The 13,105-nt window shown below is 59.4% G+C and overlaps 8 protein-coding genes across 8 annotated transcripts; 3 read left to right on the plus strand and 5 right to left on the minus strand.

Moving 5' to 3' along the window:
- The first annotated feature begins 682 nt into the window (after positions 1-682).
- Positions 683-3,201, plus strand: GGTG_13025 (saccharopine dehydrogenase). The gene is made up of 12 exons (XM_009230927.1): positions 683-812; positions 888-955; positions 1,043-1,320; positions 1,449-1,588; positions 1,662-1,753; positions 1,825-1,863; positions 1,924-2,012; positions 2,082-2,313; positions 2,389-2,498; positions 2,588-2,729; positions 2,802-2,907; positions 2,999-3,201. The coding sequence occupies exons 1-12, from the start codon at positions 787-789 to the stop codon at positions 3,027-3,029; spliced, it is 1,353 nt and encodes a 450-aa protein (XP_009229191.1). The 5' UTR covers positions 683-786; the 3' UTR covers positions 3,030-3,201.
- Positions 3,202-3,311: 110 nt separating this feature from the next.
- On the minus strand, positions 3,312-3,635 carry GGTG_13026 (hypothetical protein; the record flags this gene model as incomplete). The annotated part of the gene is made up of 1 exon (XM_009230928.1): positions 3,312-3,635. The coding sequence occupies one exon, from the start codon at positions 3,633-3,635 to the stop codon at positions 3,312-3,314; it is 324 nt and encodes a 107-aa protein (XP_009229192.1).
- Positions 3,636-3,811: 176 nt separating this feature from the next.
- Positions 3,812-4,319, minus strand: GGTG_13027 (hypothetical protein; the record flags this gene model as incomplete). Its single annotated transcript, XM_009230929.1, has 2 exons — positions 3,812-4,011; positions 4,079-4,319. 2 exons carry the CDS (start codon positions 4,317-4,319, stop codon positions 3,812-3,814), a joined length of 441 nt encoding a protein of 146 aa, XP_009229193.1.
- Positions 4,320-5,006: 687 nt separating this feature from the next.
- Positions 5,007-5,708, minus strand: GGTG_13028 (hypothetical protein; the record flags this gene model as incomplete). Its single annotated transcript, XM_009230930.1, has 1 exon — positions 5,007-5,708. The coding sequence occupies one exon, from the start codon at positions 5,706-5,708 to the stop codon at positions 5,007-5,009; it is 702 nt and encodes a 233-aa protein (XP_009229194.1).
- A 494-nt stretch (positions 5,709-6,202) lies between these two features.
- On the plus strand, positions 6,203-8,148 carry GGTG_13029 (hypothetical protein). The gene has a single exon (XM_009230931.1). It carries the CDS (start codon positions 7,314-7,316, stop codon positions 7,911-7,913), a length of 600 nt encoding a protein of 199 aa, XP_009229195.1. The 5' UTR covers positions 6,203-7,313; the 3' UTR covers positions 7,914-8,148.
- Positions 8,149-8,356: 208 nt separating this feature from the next.
- On the minus strand, positions 8,357-8,960 carry GGTG_13030 (hypothetical protein; the record flags this gene model as incomplete). The annotated part of the gene is made up of 3 exons (XM_009230932.1): positions 8,357-8,476; positions 8,555-8,858; positions 8,929-8,960. 3 exons carry the CDS (start codon positions 8,958-8,960, stop codon positions 8,357-8,359), a joined length of 456 nt encoding a protein of 151 aa, XP_009229196.1.
- Positions 8,961-9,503: 543 nt separating this feature from the next.
- On the plus strand, positions 9,504-10,549 carry GGTG_13031 (hypothetical protein; the record flags this gene model as incomplete). Its single annotated transcript, XM_009230933.1, has 4 exons — positions 9,504-9,907; positions 9,989-10,054; positions 10,121-10,224; positions 10,320-10,549. The coding sequence occupies 4 exons, from the start codon at positions 9,504-9,506 to the stop codon at positions 10,499-10,501; spliced, it is 756 nt and encodes a 251-aa protein (XP_009229197.1). The 3' UTR covers positions 10,502-10,549.
- Positions 10,550-11,028: 479 nt separating this feature from the next.
- On the minus strand, positions 11,029-12,927 carry GGTG_13032 (hypothetical protein). The gene is made up of 4 exons (XM_009230934.1): positions 12,910-12,927; positions 12,283-12,821; positions 11,678-12,198; positions 11,029-11,599 (listed from the first exon to the last, which is right to left on the minus strand). The coding sequence occupies exons 2-4, from the start codon at positions 12,769-12,771 to the stop codon at positions 11,173-11,175; spliced, it is 1,437 nt and encodes a 478-aa protein (XP_009229198.1). The 5' UTR covers positions 12,772-12,821; positions 12,910-12,927; the 3' UTR covers positions 11,029-11,172.
- Positions 12,928-13,105: the final 178 nt, after the last annotated feature.

Genomic DNA, 13,105 nt, shown 5'->3' on the forward strand with positions numbered 1-13,105 from the left:
GCCCTGGGCCTGTCGGCCGACCCGGACTCGGCCGACCAGCAGTCCGACGCCGCGGGGCGGCCGCACCGCCGCATCGGCAGCAGCCAGCCCGCGGCGGCGGCGGCAGCCATCCGGACGGGTGGGGGTGGGGGTGGGGGGAAGCGGGCGCAGACGCAGGTGGCGGCGGGTGGGGTTGCGCTGTCGTCACAGGTGGCGCCGACGCAGGCGAGCCAGGCCGGGGGGAGGGCGGCCATGATCATGTCGCAGCCCGTCGGCGGCCGGCATGGTGCTCGGCCGGGAGGGGGGAAGAAGAAGAAGGGCGACAAGAGCGGGTTTAGGTAGAGCGGCTGACGAGTTGTATAATCTTGGCGGCCGTTGGGTTCTGGCGGAAACAGCTATTCCTATCCTGCTTTTTTTTTTTTTTCTTGTTTCCTTACAGCTTGTTGCCCAAGTTGAATGTGGTGGTGTTGGTACACCCTCCAATGATTGTAAAGGTTAGATTTTGTATGGGGTTTCCTAATTTGGTTTGCGAACGGTACGATACATCTCTCGACACACAAAATTTCACCCGAAGCAGTGCATCGGCAGTGACGTCTCTGCCTCCACCTACACGCCAAGGGACCCACCAATATACGGTTCTCAAGGACTTGTAGCAAACGCGGCGCCGATATCGGCCAGTCGCGTTTACCCCTCGATGAATATCAAAACTTCAAGCCACCCCACCAGGCTGCCTGCGAAAACAAAGCCGCGAGCAGAGACATCTCAAAGCAACAAGACGACCCAATACCCGCGACGACATTCTCCAAAATGGCTTCGCAAAGCGTGCTCATGCTGTGAGTGTGGTCCAAGGCCCTCCCCGACCCGTGTGCTCGCTCACCTTGGTTTCTTTGCTGACAACAGTCCTTTAGGGGCTCTGGCTTCGTGACCAGGCCCACGCTCGACGTCCTCTCTGATGCCGGCATCAAGGTGACAGTCGGTAAGCAATCCGTCGAGCTCCCGACGGCAGATGGCGACACCACACACACCCTTGGTGGCTGACACTACCAACCAAAAAAAAACACAGCTTGCAGGACGCTCGAGTCGGCCAAGAAGCTGTCGGCTGGCGTCAAGCTCTCCACGGCCATTTCGCTCGACGTGACTGACGACGCGGCCCTCGACGCCGAGGTGGCCAAGCACGACCTGGTCATCAGCCTGATCCCCTACACCTTCCACGCCGCCGTCATCAAGTCGGCCATCCGCAAGAAGAAGCATGTCGTCACCACCAGCTACGTCTCGCCCGCCATGCTCGAACTCGACCAGGCGGCTAAGGACGCTAGAATCACCGTCATGAATGAGATTGGCGTAAGATTTTTTGCCCTTCCCCCTTTTTTTCCTTTTCCTTTTCCTTTTGGGTTTCCTCTTGGTTTCCCTTTTCCTTTTCTTTTTGGCTTAAAGCCGCAAGGAGGCACCAAGTTGACTCAAACACACAGCTCGACCCCGGTATCGACCACCTCTACGCTATCTCCACCATCGAAAGCGTCCACAAGGCCGGCGGCAAGATCCTGTCCTTCCTGTCCTACTGCGGAGGTCTTCCAGCCCCCGAGTCCTCGGGTAACCCCTTGGGCTACAAGTCAGTTCACTCTTTGTTTCCCCCCCGAGGGTCGCGGCATACGATGGTGTCCTAATCGGTTGCGCCCTTTTAGGTTCTCGTGGTCCTCGCGTGGCGTCCTCCTGGCCCTGAGGAATGCGGCCAGCTTCTACCAGGGTGGCAAGGTCGTCAACGTTGCCGGTCCCGGTAGGCTCGCCTGTCACTGTGACTAATACCCAACACTCAGGGTTGTCTGGCTGACAAACACGCAAATACAGAACTGATGGCTACTGCCAAGCCCTACCACATCTACCCTGGTTAGTTTTCCCAGGTACTTCGACGGATCTTCTCGCATCTATAATTAACCCAGATGGCAGGCTTCAACTTTGTCGCGTACCCCAACCGCGACTCCACCCCTTACAAGGAGCGCTACAACATCCCCGAGGCCGAGACTATCGTCCGAGGTGTAAGTTTGGGAATTGCTTATCCTACATTCACCAAAACCACTCGATTCCCCTTTCTGACACACTCCCAGACCCTCCGGTACGGCGGCTTCCCCCAGTTCGTCAAGGTCCTCGTCGACATCGGCTTCCTCAGCGACGACGAGCAGCCGTTCCTCAAGGAGGCCATCCCCTGGCGCGAGGCCACCCAGAAGATCGTGGCGGCCTCGTCGTCGTCCGAGGCCGACATCGTCGGCGCCATCGTATCCAAGGCCTCGTTCGAGGACGCCGAGGAGCAGAAGAGGATAGTGGCAGGCCTCAAGTGGCGTGAGTAATATTTTTGACAGCAGGTTGTGTGAAAGAAGAAGGAAGCCCAGACTGACTTAATTCAACAACTCCCAGTCGGCGTCTTCTCCGACGCAAACATCACCCCCAAGGGCAATCCGCTTGACACGCTGTGCGCCACTCTCGAGGAGAAGATGCAATTTGAGGAGGGCGAGCGTGACCTGGTTGTGAGTCTTTTTGCTTCTTCTCCCTCGGGTAACTGTTGTTCTTTCTACACGTCACGGAAACTGATACACGCCCCTTTTCCGCACGTCAGATGCTCCAGCACAAGTTCGAGATCGAGAACAAGGACGGCTCCAGGGAGACGCGCACGTCGACGCTGTGCGAGTACGGCGCCCCCGTCGGCTCAGGCGGCTACTCGGCCATGGCCAAGCTGGTCGGCGTGCCGTGCGGTGTCGGTTAGTCACGGTCTAGCAAAAATCGTCGCATGTTGTGGTGCAGGTGTGCTAACAAGCTTGGATGCTCGACAGCTGTCAAGTTTGTTCTCGACGGCACCATCTCCGACAAGGGCGTGCTCGCTCCCATGAACTCCAAGCTCAACGACCCACTGATGAAGGAGCTCAAGGAGAAGTACGGGTATGTGGCTTTCTATGTTCTTTTCTCCTCTCTACGCAGTCCTAGGTTATTTTTATATGTGACTCCCGCTGACCATCATGTGCTTGTACAGCATCGAGTGCAAGGAGAAGGTGGTTGGTTGAAAGAAGCACATGGAGCGACAGAAAGGGCCGGAACCTATATGATTTTGGGATTTGGTAAATGGAGCGGCGTTGATCAGCATCGATTTGGCGGGGATAAATAAAAGCACAATTGATAAAATAACTTAGGCTCCTGTTAGGTGACTGTGGTTATGTGACGCGACTTCCGTTTCCAGGCACGTGCCAGCTCGCCAAGGGTGCCCAATTTGGCCTGGTCCGTGCGGCGCCTCCCTGTCGTACAAAATCCAATGATGGTCCACTTTGCTGGCGAGAATTTTCTTCCCATCAATTCTTTAGATATGAATGATCGCTTCCAACATTGACATCGCTGTTCAACTTTGGCGCGCTGGCCTCGCGGCTGTGTAAAAGCGCTGCTATGCCGATGGTTGGCACCTGGTAGGTGGTATCGGCTGAGCACACATTGTTCTGTCGATCAGCAGTCTCCTTGTTCCTCTTTTCCCCCCTCTGCAAAAACACGCAGCGCACCCATGCCGGCCACTCTGGCGCTTTCCTCGGAATCGCACACCTCGAGTCCTCAGCCTCGCTGGGGGCCTTTTTGTCTTGGCGCGTCTTGTGCCAGGACTCTGAAGGAGGCCTTTGGTAAATCATCTATGGGACTGGCGAGGTTGATGAGGCCTTTTGGTCCCGTCGATCTCTGCCGTCTGCTGCAAGAACAACTTTGGGCCATCATAGTCCGCGCCAGGGGGTTTCTACTCGGGCGAGGCTCCAGGAGCACCTACATTCTGTCCAAACTGCCTTGATTCTACATGAAAATGCCACCAATGCTACTTCTGCAGCTGGGCCTTCATATCGGCGCACAGCTTCAGCTCCCTCTCCTTCTGCTCCGCCGTCATGACGCCGTCAAAGTCGTCCATCTCGGAGATGCGCCGGAGCTCGACGTGGCCTTCGGTGAAGGGTATCTTCTTGGCCCACCCGAGTGCCTCCTCACCGTCCTTGGCCTTGATGATCCACCACCCGGACATGACTGCTTTCAGCCGTTAGCTGTTGGGGAACTTTGATGTAGCTGCGGGAGTGAAAGCGGCAAGACGTACGGTTCTCGGACGGGAACGGGCCCTTTTCCACCCTGGGCTCGGCACCCCCGGACCCCTGAAAGTGCACACGGTAGCCTTCATTGGCCGACGGGCGCAGGCCCTCGCCGCCCAGCATGGCGCCGGCGGCGACCAGCTCGGCGTTGAACTTGCCGATGGACTCGAACATGTCGGCCTTGCTGGCGATGGCGCAGCCGTCGGTGTTGGCTTCGGGTGCCTTGACGATGATGATGTAGCGAGGCATGGTTGAGAAAGGATATGGTTTAGGACTGATCTGGACGGTTGTTGTGAGATTGTGTTTTCCAATCGGATGATGGGTGCTGGATGCTAGAATGTCTAGAGAGTTGGGGCCAGACGGGTTCTTTATATGCTACACCTGGATTCTCGGTCCTTGAGCTAGTGTCGGCCGGCTTTTGACCACTTTAGTCTGACAGCTGGCCCGTCTCAGCCCACCATGTCTGAAGGCGTCGCCAACTACCCCGCAGGAAAGGTGGCGTTCTCTGGTAGCATTGTCATAGGCAGCCACTCTCTAGTGGCACGCCGGCTCCCATTGCTGCCTGAAAAAAGGAGGTAGCGCACGGGTTAGGAGACGCGCAGCGGACTTGATTACTATGCAGTCCGACGCGAAAGGGGCACGAGCTCATGTGATTCCTCTGGTCCTGGGTAGATGTTGTGCTCTAGACTAGCCTTTTTCAGACTAGGACAGATATGAGTCACCGCTCGCCAAAAGAGCAAAAGAAGTCGACTGTACTATGAGAAACATGCATAGTTTATCGCCCATCTCTTTTCGTCTCGTTATTCGTATGGCCGAGGGTAATAATAATACACGTGAACGTAGGTGCTGGATCGCGCAGCGAAAAAGGGTATCATCAAACAAAGCCAAATTGGCAAGGCAACAAAAATCCCTGCCGATCCGTCACGAGCAGCTCGGCTAGACGCCCGGACCCCGGCCTCCGATGCCGCTGCTGTCCATCTGGTTCACGCTCGTGCCCTTGAGGGCGTGGTCGCTGGGGTTCGCGGCCGACTCGTAGAGGATATTTGCGGGCGCGCGGCCCAGCTGCATCCACTCACCCTTGAAACCGATGTAGCTAATACGCGTCACGTCCTCGTCGCCGTCGCCAAAGTTGTCCGGGAAGAAGAGGGCCAGGCGCGCGACCTGGGCGAACTTGGCCCGCTTGACCGGCAGCTCCTGCACCTCGGACGTCCTGCTCAGCTCGAGCTCCTGCGCGGGCTCGCGGTCCTCCTCGGCCGACGAGAAGTCGAACGTCTCGGGCGGGTTGACGAACAGGCGCAGCGTCCGGGGCGCCGCGGCCGAGTCGGACGTGCGCAGCAGAACAGAGTGCAGCTTGACCTGGCCCGTGAAGGGCACGTGCATCAGCAGCTGCTCGTCGGCGTCGCTGGCCAGCTCCGGGGTCGGGTCCAGGCGCGCGGCCCAGTCCTTGCGGGCCACGGCGGCGCCGGAGCCGTGCTCGGCCTCGTTGAGCGTGATGACGTGGTCGAAGTCGATGCGGCCCAGGAGCGAGTTCTGCAGCGCCGGCGTGATGTCGTCCGAGTGGTCGTGCTCGGCGCCGCCGGCGTGGTGGTGGTGGTGGTGGTCGTCGTCGCCGTGCTCGTCGTGGCAGTGGTGTGACATGGTGGGATTGTTGTTTGCTTTGGTTTGTTTTGTGCTACTTTTTTATCCTATTGACGTGATGGTGTTTGTTTGGCGTCTTTAAGGTTCGTTTGGTTGAAGCTTCCTCACTGAAATGAGTGACGTCGCTGAGCTCCTGACAGCTGCCCCGCGCCCCGCTTCAGGGCTTCGCTTACCTAACAGCCCCTGTTTAGCGAGCGAGCTTGGTCCAGTCTCGTGTTTGTCACTTCCCACCATTCGTCCATCTAGGGATCCGAACTGGTAGGCGAAAGCTTCGATAACACTACCCACTTCTAGCTCTATCCAAGCCGAACGCCTCATCATCATCTACTCCAACTCTCCTGCGCGATGCTGTCAACATGTGACTCGTCCACCGCACTGAGATTGAGCGGAAGGCGTCCGAGAGTCATCCTAGAGTACTGACCGCTGACGGTGAAGGGCCTGGCCCAGGCGGTCCGACCGTCGCCTCGTCTGCTGCCAATGCCATGTCGTGTTGACAGAAGGTGTCGTTCTTTAGATCATCGAACACGGCCAAGGGCTGGGTCGACGCGATATCCTGGCCCACCCTGGCTCGGATTTTCGGCCAAAGTCAGGCTGGACGTGCATGTGCATACGCTATGCATATATGCCTGGCTACTGCCTGCATATCGCTGCACACTCGACAGCTGGCGTGCATCTCATTACAAAATAACCACCTTTATACCCAGAACAGCCCAGAGCGGGGCGTCGGAAAAGGCTTGTGCTCTCGGTACAGCATCCGTGATATTGGTCGCCATTCCATCGCGCTCCTCCTCGGGCGGCACTTCCTATGGTCGGGCCCCCTATATCTACTTGAATTATGTTTCGCCTATATTGTGTAATTTTATGGGCAGGATCGCAGGAGCTGGTCGACGCAACCTCCCCGCAAGCGCAACGTTCTGCAAACCGTCGAGGATTGCTTCATTCTCCGACTGGCCAGAGAACATGCTCCTCCGAGCAGGAATGTTGGATACGTACTACTCCCTTTTCGCACCAAGTAGGAAAACGAAGGGAGGATCAGCCGAGACTAGAGCCGAGTCTTACCCGTTGTCGGACAAAGAGGCGCCCGCATGTCGCGGGTGAAAGAAAAATAATTTGGGTTGGCGCTACACAGGGGTGTCATCCAGTCAAACCAGTCAAGACCTGCCGGCCTTGAACCAAGGCCGCCCAATAGCGTCGTCGAGCGGTTGCCAGGGCATGGGATGGCGTGATGGGTAAAAAGCCCGAAAAGGCCGCGGTCTGGGGCCTTCTAGCACACCTGGCCAAGGGTTGCCACATGATTTCCTTTTTGTCTTTGGTGTTAGCGCCAGTCGGGACCCTGCCGACGCCACCACGGCGCCGAACCCTGGAGGCATGCCGTCACCTTACCAACTGGACATGGCTTGAGAATGTCTGGTACGATGATGGTTCCCGCACATGCAGAAGGCAAAAACAACAATAATACCAGCGGAACCTAAGCGCTCCCGAGCGGCCACACTAAATCTAAAGCAACCCAAGACGAATACATACACTGCAGTCGCCCACCCGGGCTCTGTTCGCCCATACCATACCGCTTATGGTTAACAACAACCGCCGCCCGACCCCTTCGCCATGTGGTGGTGTTCGGATTCTAGCGACTCGTCGTCGCTCGACACCAGCAGCATCGCCTCCTCCTCGCAACAGTACCACCACCCCCACTACCCCCTACCCAGCACCGAGCGCCTCCTCACGCCGCGTCCGGGCTGTCCCTACTACGTCATCCAGGACCTGCCCAGCCCGGAGGAGGCGGCCGCCGACGTGGACCTGGACACGGTGCTGCTGATGCTGGACGAGGGCTCGGCCGAGGCCCGCGTCTTCGCCGACCTGGTCCTCGAGGGGCCCGGCCGCGCGGCGTTTGCGCGCCGCCTCGACTACATGCGCGAGCACGCGCACCACCGCGTCGGCCAGTCCCGCCCGTCCCACAGCGCCATGACCGAGGGCTCGAGGCGGTACCTGCTCCGCCTGCGCTCGCCCGAGGGCGAGGTCGCGGCCGCGCTGCGCGAGCGGCCCGACGGGAGGGGGAGGGGCGCCGGCGACGAGGAGCGCGAGCGCATCGTCACGCGCAAGTACCCGCGCCTCGTGGCCTACCACCGCGCCCACGGCATCATGCAGTTCTACCGCAAGTTCGCGCACGAGGTCGAGGAGGTGGAGCAGCTGAGGACGTTTCGCTGAAGAAGGGGGGGAAGAAGGGGGGGGAAGAAGGGGGAAGCCTTGCCTTTCTTGGGCTAATTGGCCGACGACGGACATGACGGTTCGAGCAACGCTTCTTTGTTGTGATTGGTGATTGTTGGCCGACGCCAAATCTCCTTTGTATTTCCCTAGCTGTTTAATACCCAATACCCCCCCGTCGTACACGGAAGGGGAGAGATACCCATACTATCAAAATTCCAAACGGTTTACAACGCTGCCCGTCAAGCGTCGGCGACCTCTCGCGGGATGTCCACCACCTTGGGCAACCCCTCCGCCTCGAGCTAGGGTGCGTTGCACGCATTCTCTAGGCTGATCTTCTCGCACCGCGGCCCCAGCGCGTCGGCGAGCCGGTGCTGCACCTCTGGCAGGAGGCAAAGGTCCTTCTCGCTCACCACGTACACGACCCGGGCCCTCACGCACTCGGATCAGAAGCAGGCCATGCTGTGGTGGCGGCTCGTCGCGGCAAATAAGTCCTTGGCCATCTTGTCGTCCACGTTGCCGTAAAAGATGGACCAGTATTGGTCCTTGGTCACGCCGAGTCCGTCCTTGAAAATCGCCGTGTCGAAAAAACTAAAAAAAAAAACTGGTTATCGCTCTCCCACTGAAAACACCGGCCGACATACCTGATCCTCATACCACGGCGGCAGCCTCCCCGTGCCGCCGGACAGCCCCATGGTGACCCGACATGCCCTCCCCTCCGCCACCGCGATCGCCTGCAGGTACACGATGGCCTTGTCGTCGCCGCCCCGTAGCCCTAGCGCGCGCCGCTCGTCGGCCGTCCTCCCCGCGGCGGCGGCCTCGTGCGTCACGAAGCCGGCGTAGCTGTGCGCCCCCAGCACGACGTCGCGCACGGCGGAGTCCAGCAGCGGGTCCAGGGCGGCGGCCACGTCGGCGTGGTGCGCCCACCCGCGCACGGCGTCGGGCGCGCTGGCTGTGGCGAGCGCCGGGGATCAGGATGATTGATGCTGCTTTGGGGCTGGGAGGGGCGGTGGTATACTTTTGGTCTGGGTCGGGGGCGGTGGCTGCCATGGTGGGTGTTCGTTTCTTGTCGTCTGGTGTCTCGATCGTGGGCTGATGATGGCTGGCAACTGCCGTTGGTCGTTGAGGAACGTTGTGTTAAGGCTTGGAGGAGGACGTTTTCGCGCCATCTCCCCGCGCATTGGCACGGATTGGAGCTGTGAGACGCCCAGAGGAACTTAATGGTCTTTTTGGGCCCCTGATGTGACGTAGGATGGCATTTGTGCTGCTTCGCCGGTCCGGGTACTCCGATCTCTGCCATCTTGTCCGCCAATCGAGACCCTCGACTGGTACAAGGTGCATCTTGAGAAGATCTGCCGGCGATGGGGTCCGCCTCTGCTGCCAAGACTAACGTTACCGCCTCACATCCTACTCGAGACATTCAGCATCGAGACATGCATATAAGCCCGAACGAGAGTCCCCTTCTCCCAATTACCTTCCCTATGACAGTAAGGGCCTCGTGGTCGGACACTCCTTACTGTGAAAAGGCGAGTGCCATACTCATATAGGCACCATCAAAACACCCGCCACGTAAACGCGACAGCCAACCAGCAAATGCACCCCCTCGCGGCCGCCTGCGCCGTCCTGGCCGCCGGCGCGGCCGCCAACGCCACGTGGCCCGCCGTCTTGGACTGGGACTGCGCCGAGACGCTCGACGGCTGCGAGAGCGCGTGCTACGCCGCCAAGATGCACCTGGTCCCCGACGTGCTTGCCTACGACGCCCACTCCGAGGGCTGGCTGGCGCGCGGCCGGCGCTCGGGCGCCGAGCTGGGCCTCTGCAACGACAGCGACCTCGCCCGCAACCCGCGCCACGAGCGCGTCATGCACACCAACCAGTACCCGCCCGCCAGCACGCGCCAGGGTGGGGAGGGCGCCGTGCTGCGCTGCGTGACTCTGGCGGATAAGCTTGGTTCCGACTCTCTTCCCCTCTGTGACGCTGCTCTTGGTTCTGGAGGGCTGTAGGAAATCATGGCTGACACATCATCTGGCCTCGCTGGCGACACGCTGGGCGGAATAGCGGTCGCTGTTTTGCTGAACAGGTTTTATAACTACAACATGTCGGATGGTGACCTGTTCGAGGTTGCTATTCGCAACTACGCTGGGATGTGAGCCCAATCTTGCTACTTTCCCGGCAAACCTGTAACCCTAATACTGACAACCGCCTTCGCTAGCGCATATTGCCCGCACGGCGCCGCCTTGGATGACGCGCCGTGGGAGTTCAAGCTCAAAGACGGGCAGGTGGTGGATGCGTGGGAGCCCGAGCATCACCGCCGCGGTACGTACATGCCATTCATGATGTTGTCCACCCTACACCGCAGCATTAGCAAGCTGCAAACGGCAGTGCGGATTATTGACAGGCGTGCCCAACAGATTTCGCCAACATCTTTGTACATGCGAGCGTTGGGGTCAACCTGCGCGAGTATGAGGACGAGTATGGTGACCGGGTGTTGAGCCTGTCGCGGAACGCCACGAGCTCGCTGGTCGGGAGAACCATCTCCAACGGTCAGAGGGGCCTCACGATCATGAAGGAGATATTGCCGCAAGGGAAGTAGACCTCGCTCTAGGATTTACGAGACCGTGTCGGCCTTGGGGCCTCGATGCTCGTTAGAGACCTTGGGCTGCAGCCTCGGCGGGAGGCCGATGCTCGCTAAAGTAGGTAGCTACTGAGCAATGGTAAATAAAGCCCGAGAGTTTTCCGCCCTTACTACGTTTCCTAACCGTTGAAGTAAAGGAATATCAGGCAACCAGTTTACTTTACACGCTGTCGCTTTCCTCCAAATAGGTAGTGTATGACTGTACACACTCCTTTGCGATACCATCCGCTATCTATTGCAGAGCGCCAGCGTGAAAAGTATACTGGTTGCTTCGCATCCCTTTGCTTTAACAGCCAGAAACGTAATGGGAAACCCTCGGGCTCTATATAATAGTGCCTGTAGCTACTCTACCGAGTACTAGTCGGCATCGGAGAGGCCGGCCTGGCGTCTTTAACGAGTATCGGGGGTTTGAGTCCAGCACGGTCTAGCAGGCCCTAGGCGGGGATCCATTCCTTGTGACACACGAGAGTTGACGGTGCGTGGTGGTTGAAAAGGGCTGCTAATTTGTTTCGGGCAAGATTATTTACCGCTGGATCTTATATTATCGAGGATAAGTTTCAATGCTCCATGGTAGCAGAAGCTTGGTCGCATGTACAGAGACCCCCCACAGCCCTAGGAGGCCACCTACCCTACCGCCACTTTGGGCCCCCATACAGTTCCTGTGGAGGTCTGGGGTCGCGCAGCTCCTGCGGTCGTCTGGTCGCGTAGCTTTCCTCGTACAGCTCTGGCGGGGGCGCCGGCATCTCTTGGGGAGCAGCCGACGGCTGGGTCTTTGTCGTTCTGGTGGCGTGCTGTCCCAGAATGGGGCTCTGTTGCTGAGGCCACGATTTGTGACGACAAAAGCACCAAAGGCACGTCGCGAGTAGCCAGCCCGCCGCGAGAATTCCAATGGTGGCCCCCACGATGACTCCAACGGGTGGCCCGCTCGGCTCGGCCTCGGGCGCCGGCGCGGTCTCGGGGACCGAAGTGGAGCTTGTGCTGGCTTTGATGTCGTTGATGGCGGTTGCGAAAAGAGCTTGGGTATCTGCGCTGTCCCACTTGATGTCGTCCAGGTTTCTGCGCGTTAAATCTTGTTAGCTGGGGGCAGCACCCCATCTCGAAGCCCAGGGCCCGATTGCGGGGGGAAGAACTCACGTCGCTTTAGAGTACCACTCCTTGACAAGGCCGGGCTGCTGATACCTCGGGGCGTCGGGCCTGTACGTGCCGTCCCACTTGAGCTCCGTCATGTCCAGGATCCGCATGTGCTTCGACAGCACCCAGGGGTCCGGGTGCTGCAGGGCCTCGAGGTCCGTCTCGTCCACGCCGCCCACGGCGACCATCTGGCGCGCCCCGGCGGCCCCGAGCACGGCGCACGAGTGGTCCGCCCTGGCCACCCGCGTCCCCGCGGCGTCCGCGGCGCGGAACCAGCGGAACCCCGGCACGGTCAGCACGAACGTCTCAGCCGGGCTCTGCCGCCTCCCGCCAAAGACGACAATCTCGTAGGCGTGTGTCCCGTCGGCCTTGGCGGCGACCGCGCAGTGCCTCTCGCGCGGCGTCGGGCTGGGGCCCGTCGTTCGTTGCGAGTGGAACTTGCCTGTCCCGATGTCGTAGAATGCGATCTTGTCCATGTCGACTTCCTTCCCGGAGCCGTCGCGAGGCTCGCAGCTCGCGCCCGCCTTGGAGCTGTCTGTCGAGCAGTGATACCCGCCGATAAATACCACCAACCCCTGCCCATTTGTCCCAAGTGTGGGCAAACATACTGCTTGTCCATGCATATAAGTCCCCCCGTATCCCGCGGTGCCAAAGCCGGTGGCGGTGCGGTTGGTCCACTGGTTTCGCTTCATGTCGTATATGATGAGCCCTGGGGGAAACGCTTGCTTATTTTGCCCAACGCCCGGGTAGGTCGAGTCGGTGTCGACCCGGACCTGCCCACCTATGTGGAAGCCGAAGCCGTTGCAGCTGGCCCAGGCGCCGAATCGGGTGCGGTGGATGCGCTGTGCGGACTCGGAATCCGTGGGTGGTGTGCTGGATGCCGATGTCCAGCTTCCCCTGGAGCTCCCACGCGATTCTGGCCTGAAGACTCGGAGACGGGGCTCGGCGGCGAAGCTTTTATTGTCAGCCGGGAGCTTCCCCCATATTCTGGTCGGTATATCCATGCCTCCCCAGCTGAGGATGGTCTGGTTGTCTAAACCTGGCCATACGGCCAGCCGCTCGGTTGCCGTGAATCCAGTGGTATCGGATGGACGCATTGCCGCAAGGTCCCAACGGCTGTTGAGAGGCAATGCCACGGCTCTTTGTTCTAGTTGAGCCGGCGAACCACCTGTCAGCACGCCGAAGAGAGTCGCGCGAGACTGGTGCAGTGAGCGGGTCCAAGGATCTGCACTAACCTGATGTCCAGGTCGATCCCGCGATGGCTTTGTTTTCGCTTGTCCAGCCCCCCATTATGTACAGTGTTTCCCCAAGTACGACCGCTGTCCGCTCAGTGGCTCATTGTCTGGTTAGTCCTATCGCGGGAAAGGTGACCTTAACTGGCCGAGGCGTCAATGACATACCGGATGGATGCAAGCGCCATGGCTCGATAAC

This window comes from Gaeumannomyces tritici, assembly GCF_000145635.1.
Source record: "Gaeumannomyces tritici R3-111a-1 unplaced genomic scaffold supercont2.10, whole genome shotgun sequence".
In the NCBI taxonomy this organism is placed as follows: Eukaryota; Fungi; Ascomycota; class Sordariomycetes; order Magnaporthales; family Magnaporthaceae; genus Gaeumannomyces; species Gaeumannomyces tritici.

What these genes read in the sequence shown, in the direction of transcription:
- GGTG_13029 (XM_009230931.1), top strand. Translation starts at nt 7,314, where the DNA reads ATGTGGTGGTGTTCGGATTCTAGCGACTCGTCGTCGCTCGACACCAGC.
- GGTG_13025 (XM_009230927.1), top strand. Translation starts at nt 787, where the DNA reads ATGGCTTCGCAAAGCGTGCTCATGCT. An exon ending in CGTCAACGTTGCCGGTCCCG is followed by an intron (nt 1,754 to 1,824) that starts GTAGGCTCGCCT and finishes ACGCAAATACAG; the next exon opens with AACTGATGGCTACTGCCAAG. An exon ending in AGTGGCAGGCCTCAAGTGGC is followed by an intron (nt 2,314 to 2,388) that starts GTGAGTAATATT and finishes AACAACTCCCAG; the next exon opens with TCGGCGTCTTCTCCGACGCA.
- GGTG_13032 (XM_009230934.1), bottom strand. Translation starts at nt 12,771, where the DNA reads ATGCGTCCATCCGATACCACTGGATTCACGGCAACCGAGCGGCTGGCC. An exon ending in CTTATATGCATGGACAAGCA is followed by an intron (nt 12,199 to 12,282) that starts GTATGTTTGCCC and finishes GACAGCTCCAAG; the next exon opens with GCGGGCGCGAGCTGCGAGCC. An exon ending in GAGTGGTACTCTAAAGCGAC is followed by an intron (nt 11,600 to 11,677) that starts GTGAGTTCTTCC and finishes TTTAACGCGCAG; the next exon opens with AAACCTGGACGACATCAAGT.